Here is a 14,803-nt window from a genome sequence, read left to right as displayed (position 1 = left end):
TTATGTTATGCTGGGAAACTGAGGCCGGAAAGAGAGAGTGACTCATCCCAGGTCAAACAGTAGGTGGGAATCCAGAGGTCCTAGATCTCAGCAGGTCTTGGAACACCAAACCCTGATCCTGATGGCCTCCTCCTCCTGGCCTTGCCTCAGCCTTACCCAACTCTAGCACCTGGTCTGGGGCCTTTCATTAAATGAACCCTGGCTGACCAATTTTAAGCCCTATCCTACCTCTCAACTGGGTAGCTCACATTCTACTCAAGGGAGTACAGTACGAATCATAACCTCACAAACATAACAGAATTTACTATGTGCAAGCTCCGTGCTAAAGCTCTGAATAGAAACTATCAACTCAATTTAATTTTCACAAAACCTTGATGTGGATATAATTATTATTCCCACTTCCAGATGAGGAAACTGAGGCCTACCGAAGTTTAACAACTAACCCAAGGTCATACATGGAGAATGCACCTGGGAAATCTGACCTCTAGGCCAAATTGCCTCCACACATGAGACACACTCAGCAAAATTAAAGGAACATTTATCGAAAGGCTACTATGTGCAAAACACTGAACTACACACTATGGGAATAATGAATCAAGCCTGATGGAGGGGAGTGTGGAGGATTTGCAGGAGATCATATGCACCACTGGGGAGTTGAGAGAGGCTTCTTGGAAGAGGCATCTGAAAGAGGCTTTGAAGGATGTATAGGATTCCAACAGATAGTGATGGGAAGGAGTTGTCCCAGGAAGCACAGGGAAGCGATCAGCACGAGTAAAAGCATGGCAGCAGAAGCAGGAAGCAGCAGGGTTTCATTGGAGGGCAGGGTTTCATTGGAAGATCAGGCTTGAAAGCTAAGCAGAGGCCATACTATGAAAGACTTTAACGGCACGGTAAGGAGTTTTGGGGAGCCACTGAAATCTTTGAGCAGAAAAGGAGCACAAGTTGAAGTCATTAACAGACATGGCCAGTGGTCAGATGTGTGCCTGGAGGAGCACCTGGCTGGGATGCTGTGAGCCTGAGCTGCAGCTTCCCCATGGCCTCAGCATTGATGGTATAGCACAGCCGGGCACCAGAACTGAGTCCCTAGGGCATTTGCTAGAGCTCACAGCCTATGGAATTCAGTTCTCAGAGCCAGGTGGCCAAAGTTCTCTCAGCCTTGATGCTGTCCTCCCATGCTTTCTTCTGTGAATTTTCCCCCATTCCCAGGATTGATCAGATAAGGAACCTGGGATATCAAGATTCCTCCTATTCCAGGGAGGGTTTGAGCTTGAAGCTGAAAATAGGGGCCCATTGCTAGGAAAAGGGGCAAAGGTTCTTTAAATTCCAAAACAAACTGATGTAGGATATGAGGGGAGGAGGCCCAGGGCCATGGCAGGGATTCTGTGGGTACTGCCAAGTCAGTCCCAGTGTCTCCTGCCCAGATGTGCTCCTGGTGAAGCCAGCTGTGAAGCTGGAGGGGTCAGGAGCTGGGAGAAGAGCCAGATCATGTACACTGAGAAGGGTATCTTTCTAGAGACTGCAGAGCTTCCTGAGCCAAAGGGGACCCCTTAAATGTGAATCCCCAAGAGAGAGGCCCAGGAGTCCCAGCTCCCTGAAAGTCTCCCCACCTGAAGTGAAGATCTGAAGTACCCAAAAGACAGAGGAGTAGAAGAGGAATATTTCCCTGAAACACACTTACATGTTCTAGAGAGTTACACTGAGGACTGAGTGCTATTCCAATTCACAAGGCAGAGCTGCAGCCTATCCCTGGAGAGGGAAAGGCAAGCTAGCAGGCTCAGGAACCATCCTACCCTCACCCTGCTTGAGTTGAGATAAAAGGACCCATACTTACCCATGAGGCCTCCTCTCTGGTTTCTGGGGCTGGATCTGCAGTGATGCTCTCCAAGAGTGCTCCTTAAATAGGGCCCCAACCCAGCCCCAGCCAACTCCCGCCCCCGCCCCATCCTGGCTGTTCTGAGAAAGGAGGAAGGTGTGGGAGGGCCGGGCACACTGCCCAGAGAGACCTTTCTGACCTCAAGCAAGAGTGGGGACCCTCCCCCCATCCTTCCAAGTGTCTCCTTCCTCACCTCAGTCTTTGACTGAGTCTCTCTCACCCCTTGAGACCAGCCAGCTGTGTTCTTTCTCTGCTCTTAATGTCTGGGAAATTTCCCTTTATGCCCAATTCCTCAAGCATAGGCTTCTAGCTTTTCCCATCAGCTAAGGAGGCCCAGGTGCCCAAACACCAGCTGCAAAATTCATTTGAGGAAATGGGGAGAGAGGAGGCATCACTTTACCCCCCTTCACCCCATGTGGCTTCAAGCAGCACCCAAAGGGCAGGCAGAGTCTGTTCCCATCTTGAGGAGGGAGGGACTGAGAGCTGAGCTTAAGTTCTGGCCAGCTATGGAATACCCAGCAGGACAAGTGTTCCCTGAAGCTCCTACCTTACAGTTTGTGTGTGTCTTAGTGTCTGTGGTCCTTCTCCTTAGCCCACCCTCTGTTCTCTGACCCCAGAACCTGAACGCTGCTACAGAATTGTCATCCTCCAGAGTTTGAGCTAGGAATTGAGGGGCTCCCCCTAAGAGGTCTTTCCCATTATCCTTCCCCAAAAGCTCAAGAAGTTCTTTCTGATGATGATATCTAACTACATCCACTGCCATCCAAGAAACAGGCAGTGGGGGAGGGGGAAGGCACAGTGTCAGGAATGGCTGTAAGGGTTTGGGGCTGGAACTAGGGACAGCTCTACTAAGGAAACCTGAAAGTTCCTGTAATGGGGGTGGTAGGGAGACAAGAGTCATGATCAGTATTGTGCAATGGCTGAGGAAGGGCGGGGGAGGGGAGGAATGGGAGTGGTGAGAAGGCCAGTTTTTAGAGGGCTAGCAGAGGCCTGGGGCTGATGGAGCTACCCATCATCACCTTCCCAGAGGCTTGTCTGGCCAGAGTTCAAAATGGCTGTCACCCCCACCCCTCATAACCCCAGCAGCACCAGGCTGGCAGCGACAGTGTTTATGGGAGACATAATGCCAAATGTGCTCCCTCTCCCCAGAGCTAACATCTTGCTCTCTTTGAGGCCAGGGGATGCTGGTGGGATGGTGGGAGCCTGCAGTGAGGGACAAAGCTGGAAGAGAGAGCAGTGATCCCCCTTTTCTCCATATTTTGGCACTGCCTCAAGTCCTTAGGGGAAAGGAAAAGATGGGGCTTTCTACCCTTGGACTGTGAGCTATTGAAGGCATGGACAGTCTCTGATCCCCAGCACCCTACAAAGAGACTAGCCCTGAAAAGGGGCTCATCCTGGGGATGGGTGAGCTCATCCAGGGAACTCTTTCTTGAAGGGAAAGAGTTCTTGAAGGGAACTCTTTCCCTCATGACCCATTGCAGGGTTCCTGGGAAGAGATGGCAGTGGACTTCCCCACAGGGTAATGCCTAGAAGCGGAGGCAGCAGGAACAGAAAGAGGAAGCTGAGGACTTGCCGGTGCTGGAGTTCAGCTGTCCTGTCTTAAATGAGAAGCTCTGCCTACATGGGCTTGAAGGCATTGGCAGTAAGCATGGCCTGCAGGCCATCCTGGTCCTGGGCTCAAGTCAATCCTCACCCAGAGCATCTGCTTCCTTCTTCCCAACCAGGCTCCACAGTCCCAAGCCCCAGACCCTGTAACCCACCCTAAACCTGGGGAGATATCTCTGTTAAGGGAATCAAAAGGGAACAGATATGGTGGGGAACTTAGCACCTAGGGGTTGATTAGGTGACTATAGGGCTTGAACCTGGACTGGACACAAAGCAGGAGAGACACTTGGATTTAGGAAGGAACACCAGATCCAACCAGGGAGCCACGGGTTTGTAGACGGATGGGGTGGGGTGGGGTGGGGGGGAAGGAGATAAGGGAAAAGCTATAGGATTAGAAGACAAAGACTTAGGGGCAATGAAATAAGGCGGATGGGAAGGCACTGGGTGGGGTGGAAAGGTTCTAGGCCTCTGACAGTTGACAAGGAACTGGGCGGGGATACAGTCAGCTACTGCGACTGCACCCACTGGCGGGACCTCCATGTACAACTCCTCCCTACCCGCAACAAAAATGGCCACGGCGGTAGCGGGTCCAAAGCCCTGAGACAAATGAAAATGAGCAGAAGCCCCGCCCAGTTATGGGCATTTGCCCTTCTCAAAAATGGCTACTTCAGTGCTTCTGGAAGAGAACCGCTCTGGGCCCCTCCTTTGATCTCGTTGGTGGGGCTGGGGGATGAGAGCTGCACCGCGCGGGACAAGTCGCCGGCGGCGCCTGACGGAGCAGGTGATTTCCCCTCCAGCCCCCGGCCCAGAGCTGGGAGAGTCGCGGAGAGCGTTGACCCAGGGTACCTGCCCTGTGTGTCCCCCCACGGTACTCCCCGGGGACCGCCGGACCCCCATCTCTGAATCTCGCCGTGGCCTGTATCAAGGCACACCCCAGCTTGCTCAGGCCTCCCTCGTCCTGTGTCACCCAGGGCCGCAACCGCATCCGTATCCGTATGCCCTCGATCCCACTATCTGGACCCTTGCGGGTACCCCGCTAGCTTGTTTAGGGAGCTCCTGCTTCAGGAGTCAGCCATCATTGTGATCCCACTTCCTGTGCTCCCCGCTCCGCCCGTTTGTTCTCCCGCCTGACTTTCGATGCCGGAATCTCTGGTACCCCACAGTGCCTTTGGCGCTTCTAAGACCTGACTTGGGGGTCGGGGGACAATGATGTCCTCTGGAACTCGCGTTATGGGACTAGGGCCTCAGGAGCCGGGCTTCATAGGGGCTGGGAGAAGCAGTGAACACGTCCGTACTAGACCTCATGAGCGCCCCAGGCCGTCTTCCACACTGGTTCCCAGACTCCTCCTCCCACATGGCCTGCTCTCCCTCCACCTTGAGCACTTCCCCATCCTCAGGGAACAGCATGGTACTTTTCCCCTCAGGTTCACTTAAATTTGTCCAGGATTTGTATGGAGCATCCGGAGAGTTCAGGCCTGGTTCTGGGGATGCTCTCAAGCCAGCTGGGGACAATGAGGATGGGGCAGTCAGGCTCGGCTGCAGGGAGGAAATGAGCACTGCAGAATGAGAGGCAAAGGGAAAGATGTTCTCAGTGGGGAGAATGTGTGAACAAAGATTCTGAGGTTGGCAAGAGGGCCAGCCAAGCAGGAGAGGAGGATTTATATCGTGAGCCATGATGCTGTGTAGTGGTTAACTGAAGGTTGTGGAGCCAGACTGCCTGAGTGTAAATCTGCCCTTAACTTAGTGTGACCTTGGGCAAGTTACTTCACCTATCAGTGCCTCTATTTCCTTTTGGGTAAAATGGGATAATCTATATTATACGGTTGTGAGGATTTGGTAAGTTTATACATGTAAAGCGCATAGAACAATCCCTGGCGCATTGTAAGCAGTCAGTAAATGCTATTATCAGAGGTATTTAAACAGGACTCATGACAGGACGAGAGTCATATTTCATGGGCTCCACTAACCAATGAGTCCTGATTTAGAGGCCCCAGGAAGTAATGGGGTTCTGTGGGCTACACCCAGAATTTGAAAAGGCTCATGGAAATCATGTTGTTAACCTGGAGAAGGCTGGTTGCTCAGGCTGTAGCTTCCCCAACTCAGGGAGAAGTGTTAGAGGAGAAGCCTCTGGGCAGGAAACTTAGCGGATGGAGAAGGGTGAAAGAAAGAAGTGGCAAGCTTTGAAGGCTGGGTAGAGTTTGGGCAGCCCTAGAACAGGAGGAGGGAGGATGTTCCTTTGGGAGACATGCTGGAGCAAAAGCTCAGGGGAGCAAAACATTTTATTCAGGCAAAGTAAAGAGTTTCCCAGTAACAACTGCCTGGCCCTCAGACCTTGGTTAGAAACCTAGAGGCATCAGACACATCCATGAGAGCTTCTTCCCTAGAAACTGGGCTTTCATGCAGCATCCATGGGCCTTTCTCCCAACAGAGGTTGCCAGGCAACTGAGAGCAGCCAGGATTTGATGTAACCCAGGGTAGATGTCAATCTACATAGGGGGCTGACCTCTTGGGGGAGCTGCATAATGGGATCTGGTATGCCTGGTCTGAGCAGTTCTTCTCATCAGGGCCCACACTAGGGTGTGGAGCAAGAGGTAGGCATTCCCCTGGTAGGCTAGGGCTTCTCAGTCCTGCTGTCCAAAGGTACGCTTGTGCTGTCACAGCAACTGTATGTTACACCGAGGTGACCAGGAAACTGATCATAGATGTAGGGCTGTTCCTATCCACTTAGAAGTCTTGATATTCCCCATCCCCAGAGTAGCCCCTAGAATATACATTCAACTAGGCAACCTAGATTTAACTCTTTACTACCAGAGTCAAGCCAGCTGACTTTGGGCACGTCATTAAACCCACTGAGCTTCAGTTTCTTCATCTGTAAAGTGGGTAATAACTATTTGATGAGCGTCTGTCTACTTCATGGCAGATAGTGAGTGTACATGATGAATAAGCCAGGTATGTAAGCCCTACCCTCATAAAACAACTGGAAGAAACATTAAACATTGCTCAAAATGTTATTTTAAAAAGCTGGGGGCTGGGGGAGGTGCTGCTAAGGAAAAGGGCAGTCTGCAATGAGGGCATAATATGGAGTTCTAAAGGGTCAGGGACAGCATCCCTTAAGGAAGAGAATTATAAACTGAGACCTGACAGAATTAGACAAGTGAAGGGGTGGAGGTGGAAGATTGCCCAGGCAGAGGAAACCGTTTGTGCAGAGGCCCTTGCCATGAAAGAGCTTGAGTGTTGGCAAATTGAAAGAAAGCCAGGGTGCCGGGGAGTGATCCAGGGAGGGTGTGGTTCATGGTAAGGCTAGAGAGATGTAGGCAGGTATAAGGCTCTGAATTAAAAGGCCACAAAAAGAATCTGGACTTATCTGAAGGGAAATTGGAAGTCACTGATAGATTTTAATCAGGAAAAACATGATTTTTGGTGAAGATCACACAACCGGGATCTTTGTGGAGAATAGGTTGTTGGGGAAAGATGGTCATGGGGAGAAGGATTAGGAAGCTCTTGCAGTTAAGAAGAGATGAAGCAGAGTGGGAGTAGAGATGGAGAGAAGTAGAGGTGTTGAGAGATACTGGTCAGGGGATAGTGACTGATAGGATGTGGGAAGGCAGGAAGTAGGATGGTGTCGAGGATTAATTCCCAGACTTGTGGCAGGAACAGCTGGGTGCATGGACATGCATTTACTGAGGATAGCCTGGGAGGAGTAAAGACTTGGGAGAATGTCAGTTTGAGACATGCTATTCATCCACTTGGAGGTGTTAGAGTGGTAGATGTACAGGTGTGTACCTCAGAAGAGGAGACTGGACCAGAGGATTGGACATTTGGGAATTGGTGACATGGAGTTGGTACATAGGGATGTGGGCCCAGATGCGATGTTCCAGAGAGAGAGGGTGCAGAGTGTGGAGAGAGGAGGAGCAGCCTTGAGCCTGAGCTTTGCTGCCACCCTTTGGAGGGTTGCAGAGGAGAGGGGGACAGAGAGAGGTGTCTGGGAAGAAATGGCCAGAGGCAGAAGAGAAACAGAGTGTGTAGCCTCAGAAACCAACATTGGTGCTGCTTGAAAGGGCAAATATTAGGTGAAACCATAAGAAATTGCCTTTTTCTTTTTATTTTGTAGATAAAAAATTGGCAATATTGGGAAGCTCATAGGGTTTAACCTAATTAGAGCAAAACCTGAAAAAAGTAACTCGTGACCTTAGCCTGAGAAATTTTGGTAGAGATGTTGGCAGAGAAACCGGACTAGAGTTGGGGAAAAGCAGATAGAATGGAGACGAATGAGGGAATAGAGTCAACAGGACTTGGTGACTGATTGAGTGCAGCAGGTGAGATTCAGAGAGGGTGAAATCAAGGGTAATCCTCAAGTTTTAGGTTTGGCAGCTGAGTGAGTGAGTGGTTTTGTCAGCCGGTAAAACAGGAGGAGGTGCCTATTTGGAGAGGAAAGGTACATAGATTGGAAGGATATAGTGAATTTGGAGTAGATGGAATTTGAGGTACCTCTGAATCTTCTGAGTGGAATGGAGAGCTGACATTTGGACCTAGGGGTCTGGAGCCTTTATTACCACCTATGTGTTACTGACTCCTCCATACAGACTTGGGAGTCAAGCACATGAGGTGGGAATTAAATAAGTCAATAAGTATTTATTGAGCACCTACAAGTGCAGGCACTTTTCTAGGTGCTAGGGTTACACCAGTGAATAAGACAAAGTCCCCCCACTCCCCATCCTGTACCTACCTTTTCTTTTTCTTTTTTTTTAAGATTTTTTTTATTGGGGAATTGGGGGGATGGGAACAGTGCTGGGGAATTGGGGGAAGGGGAACAGACAAGTTGCTGTCATTTTTGTTCTTCAATCTAGTTGTGGAGGATGTTGCTTCACTGGCCCAAGTTGGCACCGTCATTGCGCTCTTCCCTGGCAAGGCAGATCAGTCGCCGGCTTCTGGACGGCCGCTCACGCTGGCTGCTGGCTACACACGGTAGCCCATGGCAATCCACTGCCACAGGGGCTGCAGCCTACGCCGTCGCCGGCGACTCATGGCAACCCAGCTCCAGGTTGAGCTGTTGTTCAGCATCTTAGCTGTGGAGGGCAGTGTCACTGGCCCTCATATGTGGGATCCGAACCAGGGCCCTCTGGCATCCCAAGCGAGTTCTTAACCATCGCGCCACTCGGCCGGCCCTGTACCTACCTTTTCTTGAAGCTTACAGTCTGTGGGGGAGGACAGACAATAGGCAAATAAACCTAAAATAACATTAAGCTGTAATAAATGCTATATTGAAAATAAAACAGGATAAGGGATTAGGGAGTATGGGGAATACCTATTTTGGTAGCTTAGGGAAGATCTCTCTAAGGAGGCAACATTTGAGCGGAGCCCTGGAGGAGGTGAGGGAATGAGTGTGTGGACAGCTGGAGAAGACAGGTAAAGCAGCTGGGCAGGTCTGAGGAAAATGAGGAGGCTCGTAGGGTGGGAGTGCAGTGAGGAGGGAGGCGGGAGTGGACAAAGGGCAGACCTTATAGGGCTTGGGAAGGAGGATGGGAAGTCCTTTGTAGACAGTCCCAAGCTGCTGGAAGAGCAAGAACTGGGCAGGAAGAGAGAATTCATGAAAGAGTTACCCTCCTATCTGGGCCCCAGAGCCAGAAAAGCCCCTTTGTGCCAGAGGTGGGTGGCCCATTCTAGGTGGGGGAAGGGCTGTGCTCAGTCCTGAGGCCTGCTCCTTGGGGGTCTGGACAATGGGCCCCTTGTGGTTGGACTTGGGGGCCAAGTGGCTCTCTCAATGATAGGATTCCTCAGTCAGGAGGCATGTGACCCCAAGACCCTGGCTTCTTGCCATAAAGTCTGGGCCTGCTGCTTGCGAATGAAGTGGAGAGATGGAAAGAGGTCAGGGGGAGGAGTGAGGGGAACTGCCACTCTGGAGGCCTTCTCCTGAGACAGTGCCCTGCCCTGTCCCAGGCTGGAGGAGGTGGAGAGATGGGCAGGGAGGGGGGCTGTAGCTCTGCTTGAGGGAGCGGGGGAGGGCTGGAGAACGAAGCTATGGACAACATCAACAAATGGTTTCCACAACAGGGCAGGAAGGAGGAGTTAGTGAGTAGGGGCAGGCAGGAGAGGGCCTGATAAACCTACAACTTGTGTCCCTTCAGAAGAGGCGAGAGCATGGAGCTGGAGAGGATTGTCAGTGCAGCCCTCCTTGCTTTTGTCCAGACGCACCTCCCAGAGGCTGACTTCAGGTAGACACAGCTCTCCTTAGAAGGATCTTGCCAGGGCCAGGGTTGGAGCTGCTGGGCAGTACTCTGGGCGCTGGCCAATGGAAAGACTGGGGTGGGAACAGTCAGCCCTCCCTATTCCTGAGGTGGGGGAGGGCTGATTATGATTTACTGGTATGGCCTTACTTCATATACTGTCCCGGTCACCCTTTTTGGAAAGATGGGAAGCCAAAGCTCTGAGGGAGGGTGGGATATTCTCTGGCTTCAAGGCTTGAGGTCATGGACCCTATGAAGCCTAGGGCTAGAGCCTCAGGCTAGGTGGGGGTGCTGGAGGCATCCAAAGTCCTACCCACAGCTTGTCTTGTCCCCTTCCTGCAGTGGCTTGGATGAGGTCATCTTCTCCTATGTACTCGGTGTCCTGGAGGACCTGGGCCCCTCGGGCCCGTCGGAGGAGAACTTCGATATGGAGGCCTTCACTGAGATGATGGAGGCCTATGTGCCTGGCTTTGCCCACATCCCAAGGTGAGGCCTGGCTGGAGCCAAGGGGGTGGGGAGTGCGGGGTGCTGGTTGACTGGGGGGGGGGGCGGAGTTGTCCTCTTACCACCCTCCTTGTCTTTTTAGGAATACAATAGGGGACATGATGCAGAAACTCTCAGGGCAGTTGAGTGGTGCCAGGAACAAAGGTGAGTCTGGGGATTGGGCACTTGGATGACTCATTAACCCCCTCCCCAAAGCCTTAGCAAACCTGGTGCTCCCTCTGCCTCTTTAAGAGAACCTGCAACCACAGAGCTCTGAGGTCCAAGGTCAGGTGCCCATCTCCTCAGAACCCCTGCAGCGGCCTGAAAAGCTCAAAGAAGAGACCAGGGCTTCTGCTGCTGGGGACACCCAAGATGAGGTACTGATACAGAAGGGGACTGATGAGGGAGCTAGGGGGCAGGAAAGGAGGAAGTACTGACTTTTGTGAACATTTATGCCCACAGGCAGCTAGTGCTGAGGAGGAGCTGCTGCCAGGGGTGGATGTACTCTTGGAAGTGTTCCCTACCTGTTCGGTGGAGCAGGCCCAGTGGGTGCTGGCCAAAGCTCGGGGGGACTTGGAAGAAGCTGTGCAGATGCTGGTAGAGGGGAAGGAGGAGGGGCCTACAGCCTGGGATGGCTCCAATCAGGTATCCTCTGCTAGAGCCCTGCAACCCCTGTAGCCCCAGCCACATTCCACCTTAGTGTTAAGCCCCTTCCCCTGGCCTATTGCCATATGCCTCTCCTGCTGGTGCCCTAGGGTCTAGACCAGGCTTCCCCTCTCTGCAGGACCTGCCCAGGCGCCTCAGAGGCCCCCAAAAGGATGAGCTGAAGTCCTTCATTCTGCAGAAGTGAGTCTGGGCTGGGCTGGGCACTTAAAGGGTTTTCCCAGGGTGGCAGGAGCTTCACGCAGCCAGTTTTTGGCAGGTACATGATGGTGGATAGCGCAGAGGATCAGAAGATTCACCGGCCCATGGCTCCCAAGGAGGTGAGAGTTGGGGTTGCCAGGGGTGTGGAATGGGTGCGACTATCTCCTGGTTTCTGCTACTCACTGCCTGATTCCCTGACAGGCTCCCAAGAAGTTAATCCGATACATTGACAACCAGGTAGTGAGCACCAAGGGGGAGCGATTCAAAGATGTGCGGAACCCTGAGGCCGAGGAGATGAAGGCCACATACATCAACCTCAAGCCGGCCAGAAAATACCGCTTCCACTGAGGCGTTCGGTGGACTCTGCTAGAGCCTTCTAGGCTCAGATCCCAGAGGGATGCAGGAGCCCTACACCCCCACACAGGGCCCGCCCTAACTCCTGACTCCTTCTCTTACCTCCTTGCCCCAGTGTAACCTCCTCTTGGAGCTGCCCATGGGCACAGTAAAGGTGGCCCCAGGAAGATGAGTGCATTCTGGTCATTTCTGCCTCAGAGCTGGGATGTTGGGGGACTGTGTCTGTCTGACCTCTCCCAACCTCACATCCTCTATCTCCAACAGGGCAGCAGCGCCAGGCAGGAGGGGGTAAAAAGCTCTTTATTTGAAGCTCCAGGGTGAGGCAGGGCATTGGCCTCTCACCAGAGGCCACCACAGTCCAGTTTCCCTGCAGTTCATAGTCAGGCCCCGCCACACAGTCCAGCTGTGCCCCATCCACGGGCGGGTCAGACCTGCAGGTTGACAAAGGGTGCAAAGCCCGCCATATCCTGCAGCAGCACCAGGGCCTGATGCAGCGGCGGCTCCACGTCGATGTCCACACCGCGCTTCCGCAAGCGGCTCAAGCTGGGCTCAGCCACATGGTGGCAGTGCCGCACCCGCAGCGAGCGCAGCGCTGGGCAGTACTCGGCCAATGTCCTGGGGGAGGAGCGGGGTAAGGCTAAGGGCACGAAACCGATACACCCACGGTGAGGAAGCCAGCAAAGCCCGTCTCCCTCCATCTCGGGGCATACTTTTTTCTTCCATACACGAGGGAGGGGGCTGGAATGGCGTCATACCAGAAGGCAGTCACTCAGTGCCTTCAATGAAATGGAGACTTACTGTCTCTTAAATGGGGAGCTGCAGTTCCCCTGGTTGAAGAAAAGCCAGAAATCTGACTGTACGTTAATACTGCCAATGTGTAAATACTGGTTCAAAAAAGTTTTTTAAACTATGGGCTCTCTGGTCTAGACAATCCTAGAGGCCTTTCCTGTTCAGAATGGGGGTGCCTGGTAGCAAGAAGATCCAGAAACCGCAGTTCTGCCTTTAGACTAACTACTGCCCGCCCCTACACCCAGAGGCTAAGTGCTTGCACTCTTCCCATCCAAAGGACCCCAGGCCCAGGCACCTGACGCCATCGCTTCCAACGCGGAGGCAGCCAGTTAGGTCGAGGTGCTCGAGTTCCGGGCAGTTCCGAGCCAACTCCTGGACGGCGGTGTCCCCCACATTGGCGTTGACTGCCAGCGAGAGGCTGCGGAGGCCTGCGCCGCGCCTCTGCGCCAGGTACACGATGGCCTCATCCTTGAGCTGACGGCAGGCGGTGAGGTCCAGCTCCTCAAGGACCGGACAGCGATCGGCGAGACCGCGCAGCGCCAGCCCGTCTACCCAGTCACAGTGCGCGAGCGACAGGCGCCGCAGGCGGGGGCAGCCCTCCGCCAGCGCCCCCAGCGCGCGGCGGCTCAGTTGCCCGCAGCCGGCCAGCGCCACACTCCGCAGTTGCGGATTCCGCGCCAGCACCGGCACCAGATCCTCGTCGGACAGCCATTCATGACACGGCGCCAGCGCCAGCTCCTGCAGCCCCTCCGCGTCCCGCAGCAGCCAGGCCAATGCGGCCCGCGGGATCTGCGGACCCACCTGCGGGCGGGGAGGCACCTCGACTCTCAGCTGGTCCCGGGGGCGGGGCGGGCGCTGCTTATCTACCCCTGAGGAGTTCGTTCCTGGCAGCAGCCTACCCTCGGGGGCTTTCCACCTGCCCTCCCAGGAGAGACCCCACGTGCCCTCCGAGTTGATCCCCAGTACTCGCCCTCTGAGAGTACTTCCCGCTGGGTGGATCGCTTCCTGGGCATTCCTGGAGACCCGAAGGGGTCCGGAAGAGTAGACAGAGTGGCTGGGGGCTACCCAGACGGGGGTGGGGCTCCGGCCCCTGGCTCACCTGCGCGGCGTCGAAACGGCGCAGCCCCGCCAGGTGCAGCTGCACTAGGGCCCGGAAAGCCCGGCTGACGCGCTGCAGCCGGAGCAGCTGGCACAGCGGTACCCGGCTCAGGACGTGGGGGAGCAGCACGTCTTCCCAGGGCAGGTCCAGGAGCCTGCGGGTAAAAGGGCGTTGGCGGCGACGTCCCCTGGCCGCTGTTACCTGCGAGTCTGCCTCTGTTATGCTCCTGCGCCCAGGCTGCTAAGAGCGGCCCCCATGCCCCGCCCGGGTTCAGTTCCCCTCTTCCAGGTCTTTCCTTCTTTCGGCCCCTCCGGTGCTCGGTACCTGACGGCTCCGGGTTCTTGCTCCCCTCCGGACGGCTCCATCCGTGGCTCCATCGGCTGTCTATTGCGCGTGCGTAGTACGGTCTTCTAGCTTCGGCCTAGGAGCAGCCGCCGCGAACCCGCCTCCTTGGGCTGTAGTGACAGACCGATTTAATCGAGTGCCGTCTCACTGAGGATCCTATCTGAAAGCGTTCCGGATGGATCCTGAAATTGAGGGCGGAACAGACCTATGGTGTAACATGAGACCTCGCCTTCTCCGCTGCAGGGCTTGAGAGCCGAGGCTAGAGAACGCGATGGTGCAGCAGAGACTGGCTTTTTTCGTTTTGGTCCAGTGGTTGCCTCTGGTGATGGGAGGAGCAGACAAGGCCAAACGCAGAAGGGGCGGAGCCAGGACTCCAAGGTTCTGGGCCTACCCCTCTGCCCTCTGGTTGCTTTTACTTACTTTGAGAAATGGGAAGAAACTATCCAGGCTCTTACTGTCTGGCACGTAGTAGGTGCTAGATAATAGTTGAATGAATTGAATGGGCAAAGCTCGAATTTTTCTTCATCAAGCAAACTTGCCCAAACCTCCCATTCCTAGTTAGCTGAAGTACAGAGCTATCCAGCCCCTTCCACTCCCGAACGATTTGGAACGAATTTACAGCTGGGGGGAGAAACGTTGGGAGTGCCAAGAAGGACTATATCTCCACCCAGGTCCCTTTCCTTCCCCAGGTGGTCTAAAGTCCTAAGAAGAATGCATGCTCGGCTCAGCCCACCGGGAGTACTGCTTCTCGGTTGGCCTGGGGGTTTATTTGTAGGGTCTGGGTCTGGGTCTGGGCCACCCTGGGACAGTGACGCCCCAAAGCTCTGAGCACAGACTCTGGGCCGCCCTCTCACCGCGTGCCCACGTCTTGGTTCCAGGGTCCGCCCCTGGAGCAGTGTTTTCCTTATCCGTCGGTGGCCAGGGTGTAAAGAGTGCCTAGAGCTACTGCTGTCGCTGAAAGCTGCCCCCCAGCAAGGTTGAGCTCTCCTTTGGTGCAACAGCTTCACCTGCCTCTTCATAACTAAAACTGCTTCCCATCCATTATCAGGGCTTCGGGCACCTCTGCAAGTTGGGCAGGTCTGTGTTTTCACTCCGCTTTAAAGATGAAATCAAAACCCTGCAGAAGAAGCGCCTTGTCCAGGGTCAAGCGAGTCGGGATAGAGAACT

At 54.1% G+C, this 14,803-nt stretch overlaps 2 protein-coding genes across 5 annotated transcripts; one reads left to right on the top strand and one right to left on the bottom strand.

Annotated features, from left to right (window-relative positions):
* The first annotated feature begins 4,121 nt into the window (after nucleotides 1-4,121).
* CUEDC2 (CUE domain containing 2) lies at nucleotides 4,122-11,575 on the top strand. 3 transcript variants are annotated; one of them, XM_019636236.1, is made up of 9 exons: nucleotides 4,122-4,259; nucleotides 9,604-9,690; nucleotides 10,045-10,188; nucleotides 10,289-10,350; nucleotides 10,438-10,562; nucleotides 10,648-10,830; nucleotides 10,970-11,031; nucleotides 11,108-11,168; nucleotides 11,251-11,575. In XM_019636236.1, exons 2-9 carry the CDS (start codon nucleotides 9,617-9,619, stop codon nucleotides 11,395-11,397), a joined length of 858 nt encoding a protein of 285 aa, XP_019491781.1. In that variant the 5' UTR covers nucleotides 4,122-4,259; nucleotides 9,604-9,616; the 3' UTR covers nucleotides 11,398-11,575. The 3 variants fall into 3 exon arrangements, with proteins under 3 accessions (XP_019491781.1, XP_019491782.1, XP_019491784.1); XM_019636237.1 differs by having other exon boundaries at nucleotides 4,134-4,259; nucleotides 9,607-9,690; XM_019636239.1 differs by lacking the exon at nucleotides 4,122-4,259 and adding an exon at nucleotides 4,327-4,346.
* A 107-nt stretch (nucleotides 11,576-11,682) lies between these two features.
* FBXL15 (F-box and leucine rich repeat protein 15) lies at nucleotides 11,683-14,556 on the bottom strand. Of its 2 annotated transcripts, none has more exons than XM_019636479.1 (5): nucleotides 14,491-14,556; nucleotides 13,616-13,818; nucleotides 13,292-13,445; nucleotides 12,488-12,993; nucleotides 11,683-12,018 (listed from the first exon to the last, which is right to left on the bottom strand). In XM_019636479.1, the coding sequence occupies exons 2-5, from the start codon at nucleotides 13,666-13,668 to the stop codon at nucleotides 11,829-11,831; spliced, it is 903 nt and encodes a 300-aa protein (XP_019492024.1). In that variant the 5' UTR covers nucleotides 13,669-13,818; nucleotides 14,491-14,556; the 3' UTR covers nucleotides 11,683-11,828. The 2 variants fall into 2 exon arrangements, with proteins under 2 accessions (XP_019492024.1, XP_019492025.1); XM_019636480.1 differs by lacking the exon at nucleotides 14,491-14,556 and adding an exon at nucleotides 13,842-13,943 and having other exon boundaries at nucleotides 13,616-13,746.
* Between the last annotated feature and the right edge of the window lie 247 nt (nucleotides 14,557-14,803).

The sequence above is a fragment of the Hipposideros armiger genome, unplaced genomic scaffold (assembly GCF_001890085.2).
Source record: "Hipposideros armiger isolate ML-2016 unplaced genomic scaffold, ASM189008v1 scaffold_28, whole genome shotgun sequence".
Taxonomy (NCBI): Eukaryota; Metazoa; Chordata; class Mammalia; order Chiroptera; family Hipposideridae; genus Hipposideros; species Hipposideros armiger.
The sequence above is the reverse complement of the archived record's forward strand: the minus strand, read 5'-3'. Positions and strand labels throughout refer to the sequence as shown.

Coding starts and splice junctions, on each gene's coding strand:
- CUEDC2 (XM_019636236.1), top strand. CDS start 9,617: ATGGAGCTGGAGAGGATTGTCAGTGCAGCCCTCCTTGCTTTTGTCCAG. Junction 9,691..10,044: donor CTCCCAGAGGCTGACTTCAG/GTAGACACAGCT, acceptor CCCTTCCTGCAG/TGGCTTGGATGAGGTCATCT. Junction 11,169..11,250: donor GGCCCATGGCTCCCAAGGAG/GTGAGAGTTGGG, acceptor ATTCCCTGACAG/GCTCCCAAGAAGTTAATCCG.
- FBXL15 (XM_019636479.1), bottom strand. CDS start 13,668: ATGGAGCCACGGATGGAGCCGTCCGGAGGGGAGCAAGAACCCGGAGCC. Junction 12,994..13,291: donor GCCGTTTCGACGCCGCGCAG/GTGAGCCAGGGG, acceptor CCCCGCCCGCAG/GTGGGTCCGCAGATCCCGCG. Junction 12,019..12,487: donor GTTGGAAGCGATGGCGTCAG/GTGCCTGGGCCT, acceptor CTCCTCCCCCAG/GACATTGGCCGAGTACTGCC.